Source organism: Oncorhynchus tshawytscha, linkage group LG10 (assembly GCF_018296145.1).
Source record: "Oncorhynchus tshawytscha isolate Ot180627B linkage group LG10, Otsh_v2.0, whole genome shotgun sequence".
NCBI classification, from domain to species: Eukaryota; Metazoa; Chordata; class Actinopteri; order Salmoniformes; family Salmonidae; genus Oncorhynchus; species Oncorhynchus tshawytscha.
The window spans coordinates 74,629,733-74,655,139 of NC_056438.1; the positions used below are offsets into that span (position 1 = coordinate 74,629,733).

The window sequence follows — 25,407 nt, forward strand, 5'->3', positions numbered from 1 at the left end:
ATATTTGCAGTTTTTTTTATATGGTATCTGAGTGAGAGGGATTAACAAAATAAATGGAGGTTCCCCGGTCAGTAATTCGGCCATGATTACTACAGACTAATTTACCAATCTAAAAAATGGTAGCTGACAAGGGCTAATTGAGTTACTGTCAGTGACTGACATCACAAGAGACAAACTGCTGATCTGCTGATCCGAGATGAATCACTTGGGTTTGGTTGTGACTTTGGTTCTTTGGTAAATGTGAGTAAGATTGTATACAGTGGTCCTTAGACCTGGTCCGTGCCCAGTTTATTTAGTCTGTGTAAAATAGGGTTGTTATTTAATGGTACGCATGAGGTTGATATAGTGTTTTGGTTTGTTTGTTGTTGTTTGTATTGTTGTTGTTAGTGTTTGTAGTGGTGAGAGAGGGGCTAGCCTAACAGTGCTCTATTGAGGGTGGTTCCTCACACAGGGGGCAGGGAAAACAACAGGTGCAGGTTCCAGCACATAGCCCCCTCTGTGTACCCAGGGGCCGGGGGAGGGGTGCTGGGAAGGTTCAGGTTACCCTGACAGGGGGCAAGGGTAGGGGGGATGGAGTGGGTGTCAGTCCCAGTCCCAAAAAAAGCCACCCGTGTCTTTTCCATGTGTTAAAGATCAGGACTGTCTGTCTGTCTGTCAGGACTGTCTGTCTGTCCTTCACATTTCAACCTAGAGTTGAAACGCTGCAAGCATGGGGAAAGGGGTAAGTTCTCTTAACTTACTTATTCATGCATATACAGAGGGGTATTCTGCTATCCTTTAAACCAGAGCTGGACTCAATTCTATTTACATTTACAAAGTCAACTCAAAGCATTCCAAAACATTGATGAATATTTGAATTTCAGTTTAACTTCCTGAATTTCCTGAAATGAAAAGGAATTGACCCTAACTCTGCTTAATGTATACACACATATATATATATGCACACACACACAAACAACACACATGCAGTCCATCACATGACTATATGGTTGGGTCAACCTATTGTCTAACACCAGCCAGTCATGTCTAGGGTTGTAAAATGCCAGTAGAGGATTCCGTATTTCCTGCTGATGCCAGAAATATTCCAAACTCAAAAACCTGGGGATTTTGGGAAAGTTAGCTAGTCATTTCACATATATAAAGTAAGGGGCATGATGGAAAACCTAAGGCAGTTTTTTTCTAATAGTGTCTGCAATGATGCTGGTTATGCCACAGTGTTGAGGCACATTGTAAGCACACTGGATAGTAGGATTATAGATAACTGGAATCATCAATATATTATAAATATTTCTATTGACACATATTACAGATTTTCAATTGTATAACTTCTTCAATTCTAGCTGACATTTGTTGTTAGCAGGTGTCTTGTTATACAGTATCATAGAGAAGAGAAAATTGGGGAAATTGCTGTGGGAGACATTTCCTGCACTCCAACAGCTCGCTACTCTCTAAAAGCCTTTTTGATTTGCTTTTTCAATGTGTGTCTCTCTCTCACATGTTCATCCTCTCTGTCGCTCTTTCACTCATTCACACGTGCTGCTGGGAAACGAAAGAGTGACATCAGCAGATGATATCCACGATGCTGCATTCTTCATCAGTGACTGTTACAATCTGAGCAACACACACACACACGCACACACACTCTCACACACATACACACTCACACACACACACGCACACACACACGCACACGCACACACACGCACACACACTCTCACACACATACACATACACACTCACACACACTCACACACTCTCTCTCTCTCTCTCACACACACACACACACACACACACACACACACACACACACACACACACACACACACACACACACACACACACACACACACACACACACACACACACACACACACACACACACACACACACACACACACACACACTCACACTCAAACACTCACACTCACACACACTCAAACACACACACACACACACACACACACAGACGGTCAGCATGTGGGAGGTTTGAGTTAAGTGCTTGAGTTTAATGTGATAATCATTCCTCAGAGTGGTGCTGAATATGGAGACGGAAAGAAGAAGAAGAAGAAGGAGCAGGAACTGGATGAGCTCAAGAAGGAGGTGTCCATGGTGAGAGTAACAGTCTGAGTCTTAAATGGCACCCTGTCACCTACATTGCCTTCAGAAAGTAATGGCACCCTGTCACCTACAGGGCCTTCAGAAAGTAATGGCACCCTGTTACCTACAGGGCCTTCAGAAAGTAATGGCACCCTGTTACCTACAGGGCCTTCAGAAAGTAATGGCACCCTGTTACCTACAGGGCCTTCAGAAAGTAATGGCACCCTGTTACCTACAGGGCCTTCAGAAAGTAATGGCACCCTGTTACCTACAGGGCCTTCAGAAAGTAATGGCACCCTGTTACCTACAGGGCCTTCAGAAAGTAATGGCACCCTGTTACCTACAGAGCCTTCAGAAAGTAATGGCACCCTGTTACCTACAGGGCCTTCAGAAAGTAATGGCACCCTGTTACCTACAGGGCCTTCAGAAAGTAATGGCACCCTGTTACCTACAGGGCCTTCAGAAAGTAATGGCACCCTGTTACCTACAGGGCCTTCAGAAAGTAATGGCACCCTGTTACCTACAGGGCCTTCAGAAAGTAATGGCACCCAGAGCCTTTTGGAGAAAGTGTTCCCACCCCTTGACTTATTCCACATTTTGTTGTGTTACAGCCTGAATTCAAAATGGATTCCATTGAGATTTTGTTTTGTCACTGGCCTACACACAATACCCCATAATGCCAAAGTGGAATTATATTTTTAGAAATTTGTACAATTGAATTAAAAATGGAAAAGCTGAAATGTCTTGAGTAAATAAGTATTCAACCCCTTTGTTATGGCAAGCCTAAATACATTCAGGAGTATACATTTGCTTAAAAAGTAATATAAGTTGCTTGGACTCACTCTGTGTGCAATAATAGTGTTTAACATGATTATTGAATGACTACATAATATCTGTACCCCACACATAACAATTTTCTGTAAGGTCCCTCAGTCAAGCAGTGAATTTCAAACACAAATTCAACCACAATGACCAGGGAGGTTTTCCAACACCTCATAAAGAAGGGCACCTATTGGTAGATTAGTAAAAAGATAAAGAAGCAGACATTGAATATCCCTCTGAGCTTGGTGAAGTTATTAATTATACACAGGATGGTGTATCAATATACCCAGTCACTACAACAATACAGGCATCCTTCCTAACTCAGTTGCCAGAGAGGAAAGAAACCGCTCAGGGATTTCACCATGAGGCCAATGGTGTCTTTAAAACAGTTACAGAGTTTATTGGCTGTGATAGGAGAAAACTGAGGATGGATCAACAACATTGTAGTTACTCCTCAATACGAACCTAAATGACAGAGTTTATTGGCTGTGATAGGAGAAAACTGAGGATGGATCAACAACATTGTAGTTACTCCTCAATACGAACCTAAATGACAGAGTGAAAAGAAAGAAGCCTGTACAGAATACAAAATATCCCAAAACTTGCATCCTGTTTGCAACACGGCACTAAAGTAAAACTGGAAATAACATTATGTACTGAATACAAAGCATTATGTTTGGGGAAAACACAACACATCACTGAGTACCACTCTTTATGTTGTCAAGCATGGTGTTGGCTGCACCATGTTATGGGTATGCTTGTCAGCGGCAAGGACTAGGGAGTTTTTTTGTTGTTGAATTTGACCCCCTTTTCTCCCCAATTTCGTGGTATCCAATTGTTAGTAGTTACTATCTTGTCTCATCGCTACAACTCCCGTACGGGCTCGGGAGAGACAAAGCCATGCGTCCTCCGAAACACAACACAACACAACCCAACCAAGCCGCACTGCTTCTTAACACAGCGTGCATCCAACCCGGAAGCCAGCCGCATCAATGTGTCGGAGGGAACACTGTGCACCTGGCGACCTGGAGTCGACTGATGCGCGATGAGACAGGATATCCCTAACAGCCAAACCCTCCCTAACCCGGACGACGCTAGGCCAATTTTGCGTCGCCCCATTTTTCTAAATAAAAAGAAACAGAATATAGCTAAGCATAGACAAAATCCTAGAAGAAAACCTGGTTCAGTCTGCTTTCCACCAGACACTGGGAGACAAATTCATCTTTCAGCAGGACAATAACCTAAAACACATGGCCAAATATATACTGTAGTTACTTACCAAGACGACATTGAATGTTCCTGAGTGGCCTAGTTACAGTTTTGACTTAAATCGGCTTGAAAATCTATGACAAGATCTATGTAATCGCTGCCAAAGGTGATTCTAACATGTATTGACTCAGGGGTGTGAATACTTATGCTTTCACTTTGTCATTATGGGGCATTGTGTGTATGTAGATGGGTGAACAAAAAATCTATTTAATCAATTTTGTCACAAATGCCGAAATTGTAGACCTTACAGTGAAATGATTACTTACAAGCCCGTAACCAACAATGCCGTTTTAAGAAAAATACCTAAAAGAATAAGAAATAAAAGGAACAAATAATTAAAGAGCAGCAGTCTGAGTAGCCATTTGACTAGATGTTCAGGAGTCTTATGGCCTGGGGGTAGAAGCTGTTTAGAAGCCACTTGGACCTAGACTTGGCGCTCCGGTACAGCTTGCTGTGCGGTAGCAGAGAGAACAGTCTATGACTAGCGTGGTTCTAGTCTTTGACAGTTTAGAGGGACCAGACTAGAACCTAACTGATAAGGGACCAGACTAGAACCTAACTGATAAGGGACCAGACTAGCACAAACAGATAAGGGACCAGACTAGCACCAAACTGATAAGGGACCAGACTAGCACCAAACTGATAAGGGACCAGACTAGCACCTAACTGATAAGGGACCAGACCAGCACCTAACAGATAAGGGACCAGACTAGCACCTAACTGATAAGGGACCAGACTAGCACCAAATAGATAAGGGACCAGACTAGCACCTAACAGATAAGCACCTAACAGATAAGGGACCAGACTAGCACCTTACTGATAAGGGACCAGACTAGCACCAAACTGATAAGGGACCAGACTAGCACCAAACTGATAAGGGACCAGACTAGCACCTAACTGATAAGGGACCAGACCAGCACCTAACAGATAAGGGACCAGACTAGCACCTAACTGATAAGGGACCAGACTAGCACCAAATAGATAAGGGACCAGACTAGCACCTAACAGATAAGGGACCAGACTAGCACCTAACTGATAAGATAAGGGACCAGACTAGCACCAAACTGATAAGGGACCAGACTAGCACCTAACTGATAAGGGACCAGACCAGCACCTAACAGATAAGGGACCAGACTAGCACCAAACTGATAAGGGACCAGACTAGCACCTGATAGCACTGATAAGGGACCAGACCAGCACCTAACTGATAGGGACCAGATAGCACCAAAAGGGACCAGACTAAGGGACCAGACTAGCACCTAACTGATAAGGGACCAGACTAGCACCAAATAGATAAGGGACCAGACTAGCACCTAACAGATAAGGGACCAGACAGCACCTAACAGGGCACCAGCACTAGCACCTAACAGATAGGGACAGGGACCAGACTAGCACCTAACTGATAAGGGACCAGACTAGCACCAAATAGATAAGGGACCAGACAGACAGATAAGGGACCACCTAACAGATAAGGGACCAGACTAGCACCTAACTGATAACTGGGACCAGACCAGCACCTAACAGATAAGGGACCAGACTAGCACCTAACTGATAAGGGACCAGACCAGCACCTAACAGATAAGGGACCAGACTAGCACCTAATAGATAAGGGACCAGACTAGCACCTAACAGATAAGGGACCAGACTAGCACCAAATAGATAAGGGACCAGACCAGCACCTAACAGATAAGGGACCAGACTAGCACCAAATAGATAAGGGACCAGACTAGCACCTAACAGGGAATAGGGGTGCCATCTCGCTGTCACGTGTGTCAAAACGTGATTGTGCTAAGTTTAACTTTGAATAGTGACCTGGCTGTGACAGTACATTTGAGGAAGTCAGATTATTCTGCTGTTCTTTCACAGGATGATCACAAGATATCATTGGACGATCTGGGAAGACGCTACGGAGTCGACCTGGCTCGGGTAACAAGCACGCACGTACACGCACGCACGCACGTACACGCACGCACGCACGCACACACACACACACACACACTCTCTCTCTCTCTCTCTCTCACACACACACACACACACACACACACACACACACACACACACACACACACACACACACACACACACACACACACACACACACACAGAGCTGCTTTCTCTTCCTTCTGCTCTGCTATTTAATAACACTAGTCTCCCAGGCCTGATCTAATCTCCACATCTGTCCTCGCTACACACACACACAACTGTTACTTTGGTCCATGGTGGTCCAAATTGAGTCCACAGGGTTCTCATCCCTGTCCCACATGTGAACGCAGCCAAGGGATCTTTATTAGTTGTGTTCAGTGGTATTATAGTGAATATCAGTGAAGTAACAGAGGTCTGTATATCCCATCTTTAATCCTACTGACCTTATCTCACACAGAACCACAATGTTGTTCAGTGGCCATATTGGAAATGGACGCCAGAGACAAAATCAATGATGGCACTATAGTCAAAAATACTTCTTTAGACATGTCATAGTTGTGATGTGAAATGTGGTGCTTCTATCACAAAGGGCAACTACAAATTAAAAAGCTGATTCTGCTGTTGTGAACTGTACCGTCTCCATAGTGATTCTGCTGTTGTGAACTGTACCGTCTCCATAGTGATTCTGTTGTTGTGAACTGTACCGTCTCCGTAGTGATTCTGTTGTTGTGAATTGTACCGTCTCCGTAGTGATTCTGTTGTTGTGAATTGTACCGTCTCCATAGTGATTCTGTTGTTGTGAATTGTACCATCTCCATAGTGATTCTGTTGTTGTGAATTGTACCGTCTCCATAGTGATTCTGTTGTTGTGAACTGTACCGTCTCCGTAGTGATTCTGTTGTTGTGAACTGTACCGTCTCCGTAGTGATTCTGTTGTTGTGAATTGTACCATCTCCATAGTGATTCTGTTGTTGTGAATTGTACCGTCTCCATAGTGATTCTGTTGTTGTGAACTGTACCGTCTCCGTAGTGATTCTGTTGTTGTGAATTGTACCGTCTCCATAGTGATGGTGTGTCTATTGACTTATTCCTTGACGGACGGTACTTGTGTTCCAGGGTCTGACCAATGCCAAGGCTCTGGAGGTGCTGGCCAGGGAGGGGCCCAACGTGTTGACTCCTCCTCCCACCACCCCAGAGTGGGTGAAGTTCTGCCGTCAGCTGTTCGGGGGTTTCTCCTTGCTCCTCTGGATCGGTGCCATCCTCTGCTTCCTGGCCTACAGTATCCAGGTGGCCACAGAGGACGAGCCAGCCAATGACAACGTAAGAACCACCACAAGGCTCGACAACATAACATCTGTTCACTACACCACAACACTCCAGTCCTTTGCACAGCCATGGTCCTTTGATCCCATTCGGTGGCTATCAATCACTCCAGATTCCCTACAGTATAGCAGTCTATACACTACAACCCTTCTTTGCATCTTACATGGTCTATCAGCCAGACTATGGTACGTTATATGTTCATGTTACATTTGTCAGTTACTAGCCTGAGTCCCAGATCTGTGTGTGAACTGGCCTTTTGTAATGGGACTGAGTTTTTAAAATATTTTTTTTACCATTATTTAACCAGGCAAGTCAGTTAAGAACAAATTCTTATTTTCAATGAAGGCCTAGGAACAGTGGGTTAACTGCCTGTTGGGGCAGAAAGACAGATTTGTACCTTGTCAGCTCGGGGGTTTGAACTTACAACCTTCCAGTTACTAGTCCAATGCTCTAACCACTAGGCTACCCAAGGAGATGGTATGATATTGCACAAACAGACTGGCACTCAGGCTATATAGTCACAGACTGGCGCTCAGGCTATATAGTCACAGACTGGCACTCAGGCTATATAGTCAAAGACTGGCACTCAGGCTATATAGTCACAGACTGGCACTCAGGCTATATAGTCAAAGACTGGCACTCAGGCTATATAGTCACAGACTGGCACTCAGGCTATATAGTCACAGACTGGCACTCAGGCTCTATAGTCACAGATGGGCACTCAGGCTATATAGTCAAAGACTGGCACTCAGGCTATATAGTCACAGACTGGCACTCAGGCTATATAGTCACAGACGGGCACTCAGGCTATATAGTCACAGATGGGCACTCAGGCTATATAGTCACAGACTGGCACTCAGGCTATATAGTCACAGACTGGCACTCAGGCTATATAGTCACAGACTGGCACTCAGGCTATATAGTCACAGACTGGCACTCAGGCTATATAGTCACAGACTGGCACTCAGGCTATATAGTCACAGACTGGCACTCAGGCTATATAGTCACAGACTGGCACTCAGGCTATATAATCACAGTACAGTTATTAGCGAACACTGTCTATTGTAATCAGTGCACACCTAACTGCAAACGTACTACATGCTGCATATACTACAAACAATCATCGTCATCATGTCATGCCCTGACCATAAAAAGATGTTTATTCTCTTTGTTGGTTGGGGTGGTCATCATTGGTCTCATCATTGGTCTCATCATTGGTCTCACCTTGGTCTCATCATTGGTCTCACCTTGGTCTCATCATTGGTCTCACCTTGGTCTCATCATTGGTCTCACCTTGGTCTCATCATTGGTCTCACCTTGGTCTCACCTTGGTCTCATCATTGGTCTCACCCTGGTCTCATCATTGGTCTCACCTTGGTCTCATCATTGGTCTCATCATTGGTCTCACCTTGGTCTCACCTTGGTCTCATCATTGGTCTCACCTTGGTCTCATCATTGGTCTCATCATTGGTCTCACCTTGGTCTCATCATTGGTCTCACCTTGGTCTCATCATTGGTTTGGTCTCATCATTGGTCTTTGGTCTCATCATTGGTCTCACCTTGGTCTCATCATTGGTCTCACCCTGGTCTCATCATTGGTCTCACCTTGGTCTCATCATTGGTCTCACCTTGGTCTCATCATTGGTCTCACCTTGGTCTCATCATTGGTCTCATCATTGGTATCATTATTGGTCTCATCATTACGACGAACATCATCAACATCAACTTCACTTCACAGACTAATATGTTGTTATTATGTCATATACTGTGTAGTGCAAAGACAGTAACCTATACATTTAAAAAAATGTTGCACACATGACTGTAAATCGCTTTGAATTAGGGTTGTAAACTATATTACTAGAATCTTTTGACGTTTACCAGTAAACTACCAGAATTTTGGTAACTTTCACGTTTTTATTTGTTATTTTATCAGATGACATCTAGTGGTATTTTGGGGTACTTCAGATTATTACAGGTGTCTGTAATTAACTCTGTCCCTCTGTGTATATAATATAACAAATATACTACTTAGAAGATAATAATCTTTGTCTGCTTCTGTTCTCTGTCTCTACATCCCTTCTCTCTCTGTACCTCACCCCCTCTCTACCTCCCCCTTTCTCTCTCTCTTTACCTCCCATCTCTCTTTCTCTACCCCCCCCTCTCTCACTTCAATTAAATTTAAATTAAATTTAAGGGCTTTATTGGCCTGGGAAACACACATGTTAACATTGCCAAAGCAAGTGAAGTAGATCATATAAAAAGTGAAATAAACAATAAAAATGAACAGTAAACATTACACTCACAAAAGTTCCAAAAGAATAAAGACATTTCACATGTCATATTATGTCTAAATACAGTATTGTAACGATGTGCAAATAGTTGAAGTACAAAAGGGAAAATAAATAAACATAAATATATGTTGTACTTACAATGGTGTTTGTTCTTCACTGGTTGACCTTTTCTTGTGGCAACAGGTCACAAATCTAGCTGCTGTGATGGCACACTGTGGTATTTCACCCAGTAGATATGGGAGTTTATCAAAATTGGGTTTGTTTTCGAATTCTTTGTGGGTCTGTGTAATCTGAGGGAAATATGTGTCTCTAAAATGGTCATACATTTGGCAGGAGGTTAGGAAGTGCAGTTCAGTTTCCACCTAATGTTGTGGGCAGTGTGCATATAGCCTGTCTTCTCTTGAGAGCCAGGTCTGTCTATGGTGACCTTTCTCAATAGCAAGGCTATACTCACTGAGTCTGTACATAGTCAAAGCTTTCCTTAAGTTTGGGTCTGTCACAGTGGTCAGGTATTATTCACTGTGTACTCTCGGTTTAGGGACAAATAGCATTACAGTTTGCTCTGTTTTTAAGTCAATTCTTTCCAATGTGCCAAGTAATTGTCTTTTTGCTTTCTGATGATTTGGTTGAGTGTAATTGTGTTGCTGTCCTGGGGCTCTGTGGTGTCTGATTGTGTTTGTGAACAGCATTAGGTCCAGCTTACTTAGGGGACTCTTCTCCAGGTTCATCTCTCTGTAGGTGATGGCTTTGTTTGGGAATTGCTTCCTTTTAGATGGTTGAAGAATTTAACGTCTCTTTTCTGGATTTTGATCATTAGTGGGTATCGCCCTAATTCTGTTCTTTATGCATTATTTGGTGTTCTACGTTGTACACTGAGGATATTTTTGCAGAATTCTGCATGCAGAGTTTCAATTTGGTGTTTGTCATATTTTGTGAATTCTTGGTTGTTGAGCGGACCCCAGACCTCACAACCATAAAGGGCAATGGGTTCTATAACTGATTCAAGTATTTTTAGCCAGATCCTAATTGGTATGTAGAATTTTTTTGTTCCTTTTGATGGCATAGAATGCCCTTTTTGCCTTGTCTCTCAGCTCGTTCACAGCTTTGTGGAAGTTATCTGTGGTGCTGATGTTTAGGCCGAGGCATGCATAGTTTTTAGTGTGCTCTAGGGCAATGGTGTCTAGATGGAATTTATATTTGTGGTCCTGGCCACGGGACCTTTTTTGGAACACCATTATTTTATCCTTACTGAGATTTACTGTCAGGGCCCAGGTCTGACAGAATCTGTTCAGAAGATCTAGGTGCTCCTGCAGGCCCTCCATGGTTGGGGACAGAAGAACCAGATCATTAGCAAACAGTAGACATTTGAATTCAGATTTTAGTAGGGTGAGGCCAGTTGCTGCAGACTTTTCTAGTGCCTTTGCCAATTTGATGATATATATATATATATGTTGAAAAGGGAGGAGCTTAAGCTGCATCTCTGTCTCACTCCCTGGGCCTGTGGAAAGAAATGTGTATGTTTTTTGCCAATTTTAACCGCACACTTGTTGTTTGTGTACATGGATTTTATAATGTTGTATGTTGTTCCCCCGACATCACTTTCCATCAATTTGTACAGCAGACCCTCATGCCATATTGAGTCAAAAGCTTTTTTGAAATCAACAAAGCATGAGAAGACTTTGCCTTTGTTTTGGTTTGTTTGTTTGTCAATTAGGGTGTGCAGGGTGAATATGTGGTCTGTCGTATGGTAATTTGCTATAAAGCCAATTTGACATTTGCTCAGTACATTGTTTTCCCTGAGTAAATGTACCAGTCTGCTGTTAATGATAATACAGAGGAATTTCCCAAGGTTGATGTTGACGCATATCCCACAGTATATATTGCGGTCAAATTTATCTCCACTTTTGTGGTTTGGATTTTGTGGTCTGTATATTTTGTAATTTCATTGAGGATACCATCAACACCACAGGCCTTTTAAAGTTGGAGGTTTTGTATTTTGTCCTGTAGTTCATTCAATTTAATTGGAGAATTCAGTGGGTTCTGGTGGTCTTCAATAGTTGTTTCTAAGATTTGCATTTGATCATGTATATGTTTTTGCTGTTTGTTCTTTGTTATAGGGACAAAAAGATTGGAGGAGTGGTTTAGCCACACATCTCCATTTTGGATAGATAATTCTTCGTGCTGTTGTTTATTTAGTGTTTTCCAATTTTCCCAAAAGTGGTTCGAGTCTATGGACTCTTCAATTACATTGAGCTGCTTTCTGACATGCTGTTCCTTCTTTTTCCGTTGTGTATTTCTGTATTGTTTTAGTGATTCACCATAGTGAAGGCTTAGACTCAGGTTTACTGGTTCTCTATATTTTTGCTTGGACAGGTTTCTCAATTTCTTTCTTAGGTTTTTGCATTCTTCATCAAACCATTTGTCATTGTTGTTCATTTTCTTTGGATTTCTGTTTGAAATGTTTAGATTTGACAGGGAAGTTAAGAGGTCAAATATACTGTTTAGATTTTCTACTGCCAAGTTTACACCTTCACTATTACAGTGAAATGTTTTGTCCAGGAAGTTGTCTTTAAGGGATTTAATGTGTTGTTGCCTAATTGTTTTTTTGGTAGGTTTCCACACTACTTTCCTTCCATCTATAGCATTTCTTAATGTTATTCAGATCCTTTGATTTGATGCCTCATGATTGAGTATTGCTCAAGTAGACTGTGATTTTTCTGTGATCTGATAGGGATGTCAGTGGGCTGACTGTGAACACTCTGAGAGACCCTGGGTTGAGGTTAATGATAAAGTAGTCTACAGTAGTACTGCCAAGAGATGAGTTATAAGTGTACCTACCGTGGGAGTCCTCTCGAAGCCTACCATTAACTATGTAAATACCCAGCGTGCGACAGAGCTGCAGTAGTTGTGACACGTTTTTGTTAGTTATGTTGTCATGGTTGTGCCTAGGGGGGCATATAGGGGTGGTAATGCTTTACCTCCAGGTAGGTGTTTGTCCCCCTGTGTGTTGAGGATGTCAGGTTCTTGTCCAGTTCTGGCATTTAGGTCGCCACAGACTAGTACATGTCCCTGGGCCTGGAAATGATTGATTTCCCCCTCCAGGGTGGAGAAGCTGTCTTCATTAAAGTATAGGGATTCTAGTGGGGGGGAATAATTGTAGGTAGCACACAGGATGACATTTTTCTCTGTTGAGATCATTTCCTTTTGAATTTCTAACCAAATGTTAAATGTTCCTGTTTTGATTAATGTAATAGAGTGAGTTAGGTCTGCTCTATACCAAATGAGCATACCCCCTGTGTCCCTTCCCTGTTTCACACCTGGTAGTTTGATTAATCGGACCACCAGCTCTCTGTAACCTAGAGGGCAACCAGTGGGTCCATCTCTTCTATACCATGTTTCTTGTAGCATGTCAATGTCTGTGTCCAGGTTCCTGCTCTTTAGGTCAAAGGCAGATGACCTCAGCTCAGGATGATATAGTGTAGGCTTTGTGTCCCATAAAGTGTCCAATGTTGTTAGTCGTGTGGTTTGTTCTCAGACCAGTAAGTGTGAGCAGAGTCTGCTGAGCATCTGGTACATGCCATTGGCTTGGGCTAGTGTAAATGTGGGGGATGGGCCTGTTTGCCCGCTCATAGCCTGGGCTTATATGTGACTTCCATGTTGAGGCTCACTTTGCGGGTGTGGGGGGCATGGGGTGGGCAGGAGGGGCATAGGTCTGATCTGAGGGGGCCTAAATGGGGCGTGGGCATGGTTGACTTGGGGAGGTGTTCATTGGTTGGAGTGGGGGTGTGGATGTGGCTGGTGGTGCTGTGGTCTGGATGTAGGTCCTCTCGGCGGGGGTCCTCTATGTGTAGGTCCGGGGGGGGGGTCACGCAGGTCTGGGCGGGGTGTCTATTGATCTGTTACTCCTGTGTGAGGTGTTGGGGCTGCGGTTGAGGGTGATGTCCTTTAGGGTCCGGGTGAAGGTGGGCACTACTGCCTTGTAGAGGTGGACCTGGTCATAAAAAGCTGTTCAAGTCCAGGGTGGTGGTGGGCCAGGAAAACATTTGGTTTTGAGGCACAGTCATGGGAAATACTTGTGTTTACCCGCTGTATGGTAGCAGGGTGGAGATAACCACTTGTGCATTGGGGAAGGTAGGAGAAGATTTTTCAATCACTCCCTTGAGTGCTGTGGCCACGCTTTCCTGCTGTGCTCTCAGGTCGTTTGTGCCTGTGTGTATTATTATGTGGCTGGGTGACCGTGGTTGGTCCTCAGACAGAAGGTCTAGGGCACGCTGTGTGTTTGGACACCAGAGTTTAGACACTGGGAAAAAGTTTATTTTCTTGTATATATTTCCTGTTTGAGTCCATAAGGAGTGCACTCTGGCTTGTGTATGTCCACCGTGGGTGTGGGGGGGTTGTCAGGAGGGCTATCAGGGTGGCTGACGGGGGGGAGGGGGTGCTCAGAGGGGTTGGGGTTCTTCATTTGTCTGTCCTGCTGTGATGTCGAGGCCATGGTCAGGGTCTGGAGTGGACTGTTCCACTGTAGTGTCAAGACTTTGGTTGGGGGCTGAGGTGGGCTGTTCTGCTGGCTTCTCTGTGGGTGTGGCCAGCTCTCTAATAGTTGTTCTCTGTAACACACCACCCCCCTTACCCTGTCCTCCAGCACTCTGATCCTGTCCTCTAGTGCTCTGTTCTTCTCCTGCTCCTGCTCTTTCTCTTGTTGATGTCGTCTTACCACAATCCAGAGTGCAGATATGTCTCTAGCTCCAGCTGTCATCAGGGCAAAGGATGGCTACTTTGAAGAATCTAAAATAAAAAATACATTTTGATTTGTTTAACACTTTTTTGGTTACTTCATTGTTCCATATGTTTTGTGTGTCATAGATTTGATGTCATCACTACTATTCTAAAATAAAGAAAAACCCTTTAATGAGTAGCTGTGTCCAAACTTTTGATTGGTACGGTACTATAGGCAAAGCTTTCCTTAATTTTGGGTCAGTCACATTGGTCAGGTATTCTGCCACTGTGTACTCTCTGTTTAGGGCCAAATAGCATTCTAGTTTGCTCTTTTTTTTGTTAATTCTTTCCAATGTGTCAAGTAATTATCTTTTTATTTTCAAATGATTTGGTTGGGTCTAATTGTCTCTCTCTCTTTCTCAAATTGTCTCTCTCTCTCCCCCTCTCTCTTTCAATTAAATACAATTCAAAGGGCTTTATTAGCAAGGGAAACATGCTACATTGTCAAAGCAAGTGAAATGTTTCTCTCTCTCTCTCTCTCTCTCTCACTGTCTCTCTCTCTCTCTCTCTCTCTCTCTCTCTCTCTCTCTCTCACTGTGTCTCTCTCGCCCTCTGTCTCTCTCTCTCTCTCTCTCTCTCTCTCTCACCCTCTGTCTTTCTCTCTCTCTCTCCCACTGTGTCTCTCTCGCCCTCTGTCTCTCTCTCTCTCTCTCTCTCTCTCTCACCCTCTGTCTCTCTCTCTCTCTCTCTCTCTCCCACTGTGTCTCTCTCGCCCTCTGTCTGTCTCTCTCTCTCTCTCTCTCTCTCTCTCTCTCTCTCTCTCACACACACACTGTGTCTCTCTCTCCCTCTGTCTCACTGTGTCTCTCTCTCTCTCTCTCTCTCTCTCTCTCTCTCTCTCGCCCTCTGTCTCTCTCTCTTTCGCTCTCTCTCTCACTGTCTCTCTCTCTCACCCTCTCTCTCTCTCTCTCTCTCTTTCACTCTCTCTCTCACTGTGTGTCTCTCTCTCTCACTGTGTCTCTCTCTCTCTCACTGTGTCTCTCTCTCTCTCTCTCTCTCTCTCTCTCTCTCTCACTGTGTCTCTCTCTCACTGTGTGTGTCTCTCTCTGTCTCTCTCTCTCTCTCTCTCTCTCTCACTGTGTCTCTCTCTCTCTCTTTCCCTCCCTCCCTTTCCCATAATAGTTGTACCTGGGTGTGGTCTTGTCAGCTGTGGTCATCATAACTGGCTGTTTCTCCTACTACCAAGAGGCCAAGAGCTCACGCATCATGGACTCCTTCAAGAACATGGTTCCTCAGGTGAGCTGAGACTGCACAGTGTACGTGTGATTCCCAAATGGCACCCTATTCCCTTTATAATGCACTACTTTTGACCAGGGCCCAGGGTGCTGTTTAGAGGTAATGCACTATATAGGGTGTAGGGTGCAATTTGGGACGCCGACAGTTCGTAAAGGCTGTAACAGGCTAAAATCACTTGTATAGTCTTAGTTTTAGACTCATTTTCTATAATATAATAACAATGTATGCCATTTAGCAGACATTTTTATCCAAAGCGACTTACAGTTGCTCGTGCACACAATTCATGTATGGGTGGTCCTGGGAATTGAATCCGCTATGCTGCCGTTGTAAGTACCAAGCTCTAATAACTGATCTACAGAGGACTGTTTCCTTTCCTTTGAGTGGCTCCAGTGGGCCTTACACTGACTTGATAAGCATAATAAGCTTACTCAACATAACACAGCTAATAATTTGAGCCAACTTTGGATTTGCCAATGAATGTTTGCCAAAAAACGTTTAATTCTCTTGGTTCATCCTCCCCTTTGTCTTTTTCTTTCATCCCTCCTCTCGCTCATCCATCCCCCCATCCCTCCATCCCTCCATCCCTCCATCACTCCATCCCTGGCAGCAAGCCCTAGTGATCAGGGAAGGAGAGAAGATGACGATCAATGCAGAGCTAGTGGTGAGGGGAGACCTGGTGGAGATCAAAGGAGGAGACAGGATCCCAGCCGACCTCCGAGTCGTCTCAGCCGCGGGCTGCAAGGTAAGGGGAGGAGAGGGGAGGAGAGGAGAGGAGAGGGGAGGGGAGGAGGAGAGGAGGGGAGAGGAGAGGAGAGGAGAGGAGAGGAGAGGAGAGGAGAGGAGAGGAGAGGAGAGGAGAGGAGAGGAGAGGAGAGGAGAGGGAGGGAGGGAGGGGAGGAGAGGAGAGGGGAAGGGAGGGGAGGGAGGGAGAGGAGAGGAGAGGAGAGGAGGGGAGGAGAGGAGAGGAGAGGAGGAGGAGAGGAGAGGAGAGGAGAGGAGAGGAGAGGAGAGGAGAGGAGAGGAGAGGAGAGGAGAGGAGAGGAGAGGAGAGGAGAGGAGAGGAGAGGAGGAGGTGGGAGGGAGTCCAAGAAGGCTGGATCATGTAGTTGCTCTCTTTCTCTCTCTCTCGATAACTTTTTTCTGTCTGTGTGTGAAGGTGGATAACTCCTCTCTGACTGGAGAATCAGAGCCTCAGACACGCACACCGGAGTTCACCCATGAGAACCCCCTGGAGACTCGAAACATCGCCTTCTTCTCAACCAACTGTGTGGAGGGTCAGTAGGACAAATCCTTTCCTGTCTTTTTATTCATTTATTTTGTATTTAACCTTTATTTATATAGGAAGTCAGAAGACTTGAAGTCAGAAGACTTGGTTTACAAGGGAGACCTGACCCCCCATCACTCCCTCCCTCAGGTACAGCCCATGGCGTAGTAGTAGGGACTGGAGACCACACAGTGATGGGTCGTATTGCCACCCTGGCCTCTGGGCTGGAGACGGGCCAGACTCCCATCAATATGGAGATTGAACACTTCATTCAACTGATCACGGCCGTGGCTGTATTCCTGGGGGTCAGCTTTTTCATCCTGGCCATCATCCTGGGGTACACCTGGCTGGAGGCCGTCATCTTCCTCATTGGCATCATCGTCGCCAACGTCCCCGAGGGCCTGCTGGCCACAGTCACTGTGAGTTAAGCCTTGTATGTCCGAGACAGAATGACCCATAGTGCAGGAGCCCATCTCCTGTACACCCCTGGACAGGATGCTAGTCTGTCAAAGCGACGGTCACTGTGAGTCCGACTGTTATATGGGCCAAATTATTTTTTTTTAATAAGGAAATTCTTCTCCTTACGTATGTATTATTTATTGGATAGGACAGAGAGGTGGGATATCACCATCTACGCTACGGAGCTCCTTTTGCGTCACGTTGCAAAACAATTCAGCTGCACAAAAGTACATAGAACTACGTAGAGAACTACGCAAACAAAGTACATAGAACTACGTAGAGAACTACGCAAACAAAGTACATAGAACTACGTAGAGAACTACGCAAACAAAGTACATAGAACTATGTAGAGAACTACGCAAACAAAGCTCCGTCGGATCTGTTGAGGATCCATTGCATAGACTGTGTGGAGCCATTAAGAGCAGTGGGCCAGATTCAAACCCAAACTCTCTCTCTCTCTCTCCATCCATCCATCCATCTCTCTCTCTCCATCATCCATCTCTCCATCCATCTTTCTCTCTCCTTTCATCTCTCTCTCTATCAATCCATCTCTCTCTCCATCCATCTGTCTCTCCATCCATCCATCCATCATCTCTCTCTCCATCCATCTGTCTCTCCATCCATCTTTCTCTCTCCTTTCATCTCTCTCTCTATCCATCCATCTCTCTCTCCATCCATCCATCCATCTCTCTCTCCATCCATCCATCCATCCATCCCATCCATCCATCCATCCATCCATCTCTCTCTCTCTCTCTCTCTCTCTCTCTCTCTCTCTATCCATCTATCCATCCATCTACCCCCCCCTCAGGTATGTCTCACCCTCACTGCCAAGCGTATGGCCAAGAAGAACTGCCTGGTCAAGAATCTGGAGGCTGTGGAGACCCTGGGTTCTACATCCACCATCTGTTCCGACAAGACAGGCACCCTGACCCAGAACCGCATGACCGTGGCCCACATGTGGTTCGACAACATGATCCATGAGGCCGACACTACGGAGGACCAGTCTGGTGAGACCACCCACAGACATCATCTGTCTTTTCTACACTCAACCAGACACATTGAATTAGTGGACTACTCTGCTCTGAAAAATGAGCTGAATTATAATATGAATGCTGATACTGATAGAGCTAATTCACAATGACACAGTGCATCAACCCTCTAAGTCTAGGGTTGCAAAGAGCCCAGTTGGAAGATTCCCAGAATCAGGATGAAAAACACAGGAAATCTGGGAATCCTTCAACCGGGAATTTCTTGAAAACCTGGGAATGTGGGGAAAGTAACCAGAATTTTGCAACCCTAGTTCAGTCACATTGATACAGTAATCCCTCCCTCTGTAAAGTCTAATCCTTCTCATGTGTTCTCTTTCTCAGGTGCTACCTTTGACAAGAGCTCGGCTACATGGCATGCTCTGTCCCGCGTGGCTGGACTCTGTAACCGTGCTGAGTTCAAAGCCGGGCAGGAAAAGCTCCCCATTCTGAAGGTAGGGAACGTTCACATAGAGTTGGCTAGATGGCACGTAAAACATGCTTTGTAGCAACGGCACGCTCTATCCAACTCCATGAAGGGCCACTTTACACTTATACCCATGTGACTAAACATCATTTAGACACACCCACTGCCTGCATTCCAAAATGGCGCCTATTTAGTTCACTTAATAGGAAATAGTGTAGCTCAGTTGATAGAGTATTTGTGCTTGCAACGCCAGGGTTGTGGGTTCGATTCCCACAGGGGACCAGTACAATGTATATGTATAAACTCACTACTGTAAGTTGCTATGGTTAAAAGCGTCTGCTTAAAAAAAAAAAACATTTTGGGAAAGCAGACATTGAATCTAATAAAATCCCTTCATTACTGCTACAATAAATACACACTGAAAGTACTGACAACATTTCCCCAGCCAGCAACCCATTCTGACAATGTGAACAGACGGTCTCCTCCTGACTGTTTGATGCTGTGCGTTTCTTAGAGGGACACTGCGGGCGATGCGTCGGAATCTGCTCTGTTGAAATGTATTCAGCTCTCCTGTGGGTGTGTCCGTTCCATGAGAGAAAGAAACGCCAAGGTGGGAGAGATACCCTTCAACTCAACCAACAAGTACCAGGTATATAATTACCCCCTACAACCATTTACTACACAAACATATACATCAAAGAAACAATTGCATAAACCAACATTTATTTATTTGTTGTAAAAAAAACTAAACATATACAGAACTTTCCAAGTCCATTGAACCACCAAATGTGTAATGACAGCAAAGATAAAAAGTTGAAAATGTAAAAACCACTTCCCACTAGTATATACTCTTGTCTTCTACCATCTCTCTCTCCTTTTAAAGCTATCCATTCATGAACAAGAGGACAATGAAAATGGCCACCTACTCGTTATGAAGGGAGCACCTGAAAGAATATTGGACAGGTATTTATTTACATCAAACCTGACTAACCAATGTGTCTCTCAAAGAGTTGGATAGAGATATTTGGATATAGTGCTCAATGGTGCTGCTCATGCTGTCAAAGAAACCATTTTGCCAAAATTACATAGAGGTGCCCTCTATCCAATTCTATGGTAGATACATATTTTATTTGTCACATGACCTGAATACAACCTTACAGTGATCAGCTGGCAGATCATACAGAGCCTTCAGAAAGAATTCACACCCTTTGACTCCACATTTTGTTGTGTTACGGCCTGAATCTAAAATGGATTAAATTAATATAATGTGTCGTTGGTCTACACGCAATACCTCATAATGGAATTACACCGAAATAAATATAAACGCAACATGCAACAATTTCAAAGATTTTTCTGAGTTACAGTTCATTTAAGTAAATCAGTCAATTTAAATGAATTCATTAGGTCCTAATCCATGGACTTCACATGACTGGGAATACAGATATGAAACAGGTAGGGACGTGGATCAGAAAACCAGTCAGTATCTGGTGTGATCACCATTTGCCTCATGCAGCGCTACTCATCTCCTTCGCATTGACTTGATCAGGCTGTTGATTGTGGCCTGTGGAATGTTGTCCCACTCATATTCAATGGCTGTGCGAAGTTGCTGGATATTGGCGGGAACTGGAACACGCTGTCGTATTGTGTTCATTGTCAGTAGCTTATGCCTGCCCATACCATAACCCCACCGCCACCATGGGGCACCCTGTTCACATTGTTGACATCAGCAAATAACACGACGCACATGCTGTCTGCCATCTGTCCGGTACAGTTGAAACCGGGACTCATTGAATAGCACACTTCTCCAGTCTGCCAGTGGCCATCAAAGGAGAGCATTTTCCCACTGAAGTCGGTTACAACGCCGAACTGCAGTCAGGTCAAAACCCTGGTGAGGATGACGACCACGTGGATGACGACCACGTGGATGATCTTCCCTGAGATGGTTCCTGACAGTTTGTACAGAAATTCTTCAGTTGGCAAACGCACAGTTTCATCAACTGTCCGGGTGGCTGGTCTCAGATGATCCCGCAGGTTAAGAAGCCAGATGTGGAGGTCCTGGGCTGATGTGGAAAAATGAACATTCAATTATCTGTCAATTGTACGCTCCATAAAAACTATATATATGTGGCATTATGTTGTGTGACAACACTACACATTTTAGACTTTTTTTGTCCCCAGCACAAGGTGCACCTGTGTAATGATCATGCTATTTAATTAGCTTCTTGATATGCCACACCTGTCAGGGGGATGGATTATCTTGGCAAAGGAGAATTGTTCAATGTATGTTTTTAGAAATGTTTACAAGTTAATACTAAATGAAAAGCTGAAACGTCTTGAGTCAATAGGTATTCAACCCCTTAGTTATGGCAAGCCTAAATAAGTTCAGGAGTAAAAATGTGCTTAATAAATTACGTGGACTCACTCTGTGTGCAATAATAGTGTTTAACATGATTTTTGAATGACTACCTCTGTACCCCACACATACAATTATCTGTAAGGTCCCGCAGTTGAGCAGTGAACTTCAAACACAGATTCAGCTACAAAGACAAGGGAGGTTTTCCATTTCCTCGTAAAGGCCACCCATTGGTAGATGGGTAAAACTAAAAAAAGCAAACATTTAATATCCCTTTGAGCATGGTGAAGTTATTAATGACACTTTGGATGGTGTATTAATGCACCCAGTCACTACAAAGATACAGGCATCCTTCCAAACTCAGTTGCCGGAGAGGAAGGAAACAGCTCAGGGATTTCAGCATGAGGTCAATTGTGTCTTTAAAACAATTACAGACTTTAATGGCTGTGGTAGGAGAAAACAGAGGATGGATCCACAACATTGTAGTTACTCCACAATACTAACCTAACTGACTGACAGAGAAGGAAGCCTGTACAGAATAAAAATATTCCAAAACATGCATCCTGTTTGCAATAAGGCACTAAAGTAAAACTGCAAAAAATGTGCGAAAGAAATTAACTTTATGTCCTGAATACAAAGCGTTATGTTTGGGGCAAATCCAACACATCACTGAGTACCACTCATATTGTCAAGCATGGTGGTGGCTGCATCATGCTATGGGTGTGCTTGACATCGACAATGAATAGGGAGTTTTTTAGGATAAAAAGAAAAGGAATGGAGCTAAGCACAGTCAAAATCCTAGAGGAAAAGCTGGTTCAGTCTGCTTTTCAACAGGCCCTGGGAGATGAATCCACCTTCAAGACTTTAAAATGGCTGTCTAGCAATGATCAACATCCAACTTGACAGAGCCTGAATATTTTTTTTTATAGTAATGTGCAAATATTGTACAATCCAGGCGTGCAAAGCTCTTAGATTGTAATCGCTGCCTAAGGTGATTCTAACATATTTTGACACAGGTGTTTGAATATTTATGTAAATGATATCTTTCTGTATTTCATTTTCATAAAATTTGCTAGCATACTTTATGGGGTATTGTGTTTAGATGGGAATGAATCAACAGGAATGAATGAGTCAACAGGAATGAATGAGTCAACAGGAATGAATGAGTCAACAGGAATGAATGAGTCTACAGGAATGAATACTTTCTGAAGGGACTGTATCTCACTGACTGACAGCAACATGTGAATAATAACCTCTGTTGTGCGTCTCTCAGGTGCAGCACCATCTTGATCCACGGCCAGGAGGTTCCAATGGACGCCAACTGGAACGAAGCTTTCCAGAGTGCCTACATGGAGCTGGGAGGGCTGGGAGAGAGAGTTCTAGGTTCGTGCACTACAGCACACAGGTTGAGTCCAAAACGGCATTATGTTTGCTATATCCGGACCACACCTGGCTATTATCTGTGCCTTTCCTCTTCACGTCCCATCTCCTGATCTGTTCCTTATATCTGTCCCAACATAAACACTCAATAAAATACAAAAGAACATCAGAACCTGGATCTCCTTCCACCCAAAAATTACAAAAATAAGAGTTCCTGTCTGTTTGTTGTGTTTCTCTCTCCATCAGGGTTCTGCCACTTGCCACTGTCTCCGGCCCAGTTCCCTCGGGGGTTCTCCTTTGACTGTGAGGAAGTCAACTTCCCTATAAAAGGGCTGTGTTTCGTTGGTCTCATGTCCATGATCGACCCTCCTCGCGCCGCCGTCCCTGACGCTGTGGGGAAATGCCGCTCCGCAGGGATTAAGGTGAGTGGCACAATAAACCAACCGACAAACTATTCAACCAACCACCTAATCAATAAACAACCAACCAACCAACCAACCACCTAATCAATAAACCAACCGACAAACTATTCAACCAACCACCTAATCAATAAACAACCAACCAACCAACCACCTAATCAATAAACCAACCAACAAACCATTCAACCAACCACCTAATCAATAAACCAACCAACAAACCATTCAACCAACCACCTAATCAATAAACCAACCAACAAACCATTCAACCAACCACCTAATCAATAAACCAACCACCTAATCAATAAACCAACCAACAAACCATTCAACCAACCACCTAATCAATAAACCAACCAACAAACCATTCAACCAACCACCTAATCAATAAACCAACCAACAAACCATTCAACCATCCACCTAATCAATAAACCAACCAACAAACCATTCAACCAACCAACAAATCAATTAAACAACCAACCAACTAACTAACTAATCAATAAATCAACCAACCAGCCAACCAACTAACAAATACATTAATCAATCAACCAAACCACCAACTAACTAATCAGTGAATAAACCAACCAACTAACTGACTAATCAATAAATCAACCAACCAGCCAACCAACTAACGAATAAATGAATCAACCAACCAATCAATCAGTTAACCAATCCAACAATCACAAAAAAGTTGAACTTTCCCAAAGTCCCAGTTTTTCCAGAAATCATGGTTGGAAGATTCTTGGAATCAGTAGGGGGTAATTGGGAAATTTGGGAATCCTCCAAATGGAAATTCTGGAAAACTTGGGCATTTTGAAAGTTACTAGAGTAAAATGAAAATGGAAATGACATACTATATATATATATATATATATATAAAATATAGTTATAAAATCTCCTGCAAGTCTATAAATGAGCAAAACAAGGAACAATGCATGATGTGTTTATAGTTGTGATGAGTACAGTTCATGTGGTGACAGGTATAGATGACATGTGATGTGTTTATAGTTGTGATGATGTTTATGATTCTCTATGTTGTCACGGTGACAGGTACATATGACATGTGATGTGTTTATAGTTGTGATGATGTTTATGATTCTCTATGCTGTCAGGTTGTCACGGTGACAGGTATAGATGACATATGATGTTTATGATTCTCTATGCTGTCAGGTTGTCACGGTGACAGGTATAGATGACATGATGTGTTTATAGTTGTGATGATGTTTATGATTCTCTATGTTGTCACGGTGACAGGTATAGATGACATGATGTGTTTATAGTTGTGATGATGTTTATGATTCTCTATGCTATCAGATTGTCACGGTGACAGGTATAGATGACATATGATGTGTTTATAGTTGTGATGATGTTTATGATTCTCTATGCTGTCAGGTTGTCACGGTGACAGGTATAGATGACATATGATGTGTTTATAGTTGTGATGATGTTTATGATTCTCTATGCTGTCAGGTTGTCACGGTGACAGGTATAGATGACATATGATGTTTATGATTCTCTATGCCGTCAGGTTGTCACGGTGACAGGTATAGATGACATATGATGTTTATGATTCTCTATGCCGTCAGGTTGTCACGGTGACAGGTATAGATGACATGATGTGTTTATAGTTGTGATGATGTTTATGATTCTCTATGCTGTCAGGTTGTCACGGTGACAGGTATAGATGACATGATGTGTTTATAGTTGTGATGATGTTTATGATTCTCTATGCTATCAGGTTGTCACGGTGACAGGTATAGATGACATATGATGTGTTTATAGTTGTGATGATGTTTATGATTCTCTATGCTGTCAGGTTGTCACGGTGACAGGTATAGATGACATATGATGTTTATGATTCTCTATGCCGTCAGGTTGTCACGGTGACAGGTATAGATGACATGATGTGTTTATAGTTGTGATGATGTTTATGATTCTCTATGCTATCAGGTTGTCACGGTGACAGGTATAGATGACATTTGATGTGTTTATAGTTGTGATGATGTTTATGATTCTCTATGTTGTCACGGTGACAGGTATAGATGACATGATGTGTTTATAGTTGTGATGATGTTTATGATTCTCTATGCTATCAGATTGTCACGGTGACAGGTATAGATGACATGATGTGTTTATAGTTGTGATGATGTTTATGATTCTCTATGCTGTCAGGTCGTCACGGTGACAGGTATAGATGACATATGATGTGTTTATAGTTGTGATGATGTTTATTATTCTCTATGCTTTCAGGTTGTCACGGTGACAGGTATAGATGACATATGATGTTTATGATTCTCTATGCCGTCAGGTCATCATGGTGACTGGCGACCATCCCATCACTGCCAAAGC

The 25,407-nt window shown here is 43.5% G+C and overlaps 1 protein-coding gene across 1 annotated transcript in view; it reads left to right on the forward strand.

Moving 5' to 3' along the window:
* The first annotated feature begins 573 nt into the window (after nucleotides 1-573).
* Nucleotides 574-25,407, forward strand: part of atp1a2a (ATPase Na+/K+ transporting subunit alpha 2a) — a 32,839-nt gene continuing 8,005 nt past the window's right edge. The window contains exons 1-15 of the mRNA XM_042329055.1: nucleotides 574-721; nucleotides 2,029-2,109; nucleotides 6,055-6,114; nucleotides 7,228-7,431; nucleotides 15,624-15,737; nucleotides 16,345-16,479; nucleotides 16,894-17,011; nucleotides 17,152-17,420; nucleotides 18,269-18,467; nucleotides 18,831-18,940; nucleotides 19,427-19,561; nucleotides 19,796-19,875; nucleotides 22,539-22,648; nucleotides 22,892-23,067; nucleotides 25,367-25,407. The exon at nucleotides 25,367-25,407 is cut by the window's right edge and continues 96 nt beyond it. Coding sequence (XP_042184989.1) covers nucleotides 710-721; nucleotides 2,029-2,109; nucleotides 6,055-6,114; nucleotides 7,228-7,431; nucleotides 15,624-15,737; nucleotides 16,345-16,479; nucleotides 16,894-17,011; nucleotides 17,152-17,420; nucleotides 18,269-18,467; nucleotides 18,831-18,940; nucleotides 19,427-19,561; nucleotides 19,796-19,875; nucleotides 22,539-22,648; nucleotides 22,892-23,067; nucleotides 25,367-25,407 — 1,844 coding nt within the window. The 5' untranslated portion in view covers nucleotides 574-709. The remainder of the gene's footprint in view (nucleotides 722-2,028; nucleotides 2,110-6,054; nucleotides 6,115-7,227; nucleotides 7,432-15,623; nucleotides 15,738-16,344; nucleotides 16,480-16,893; nucleotides 17,012-17,151; nucleotides 17,421-18,268; nucleotides 18,468-18,830; nucleotides 18,941-19,426; nucleotides 19,562-19,795; nucleotides 19,876-22,538; nucleotides 22,649-22,891; nucleotides 23,068-25,366) is intronic.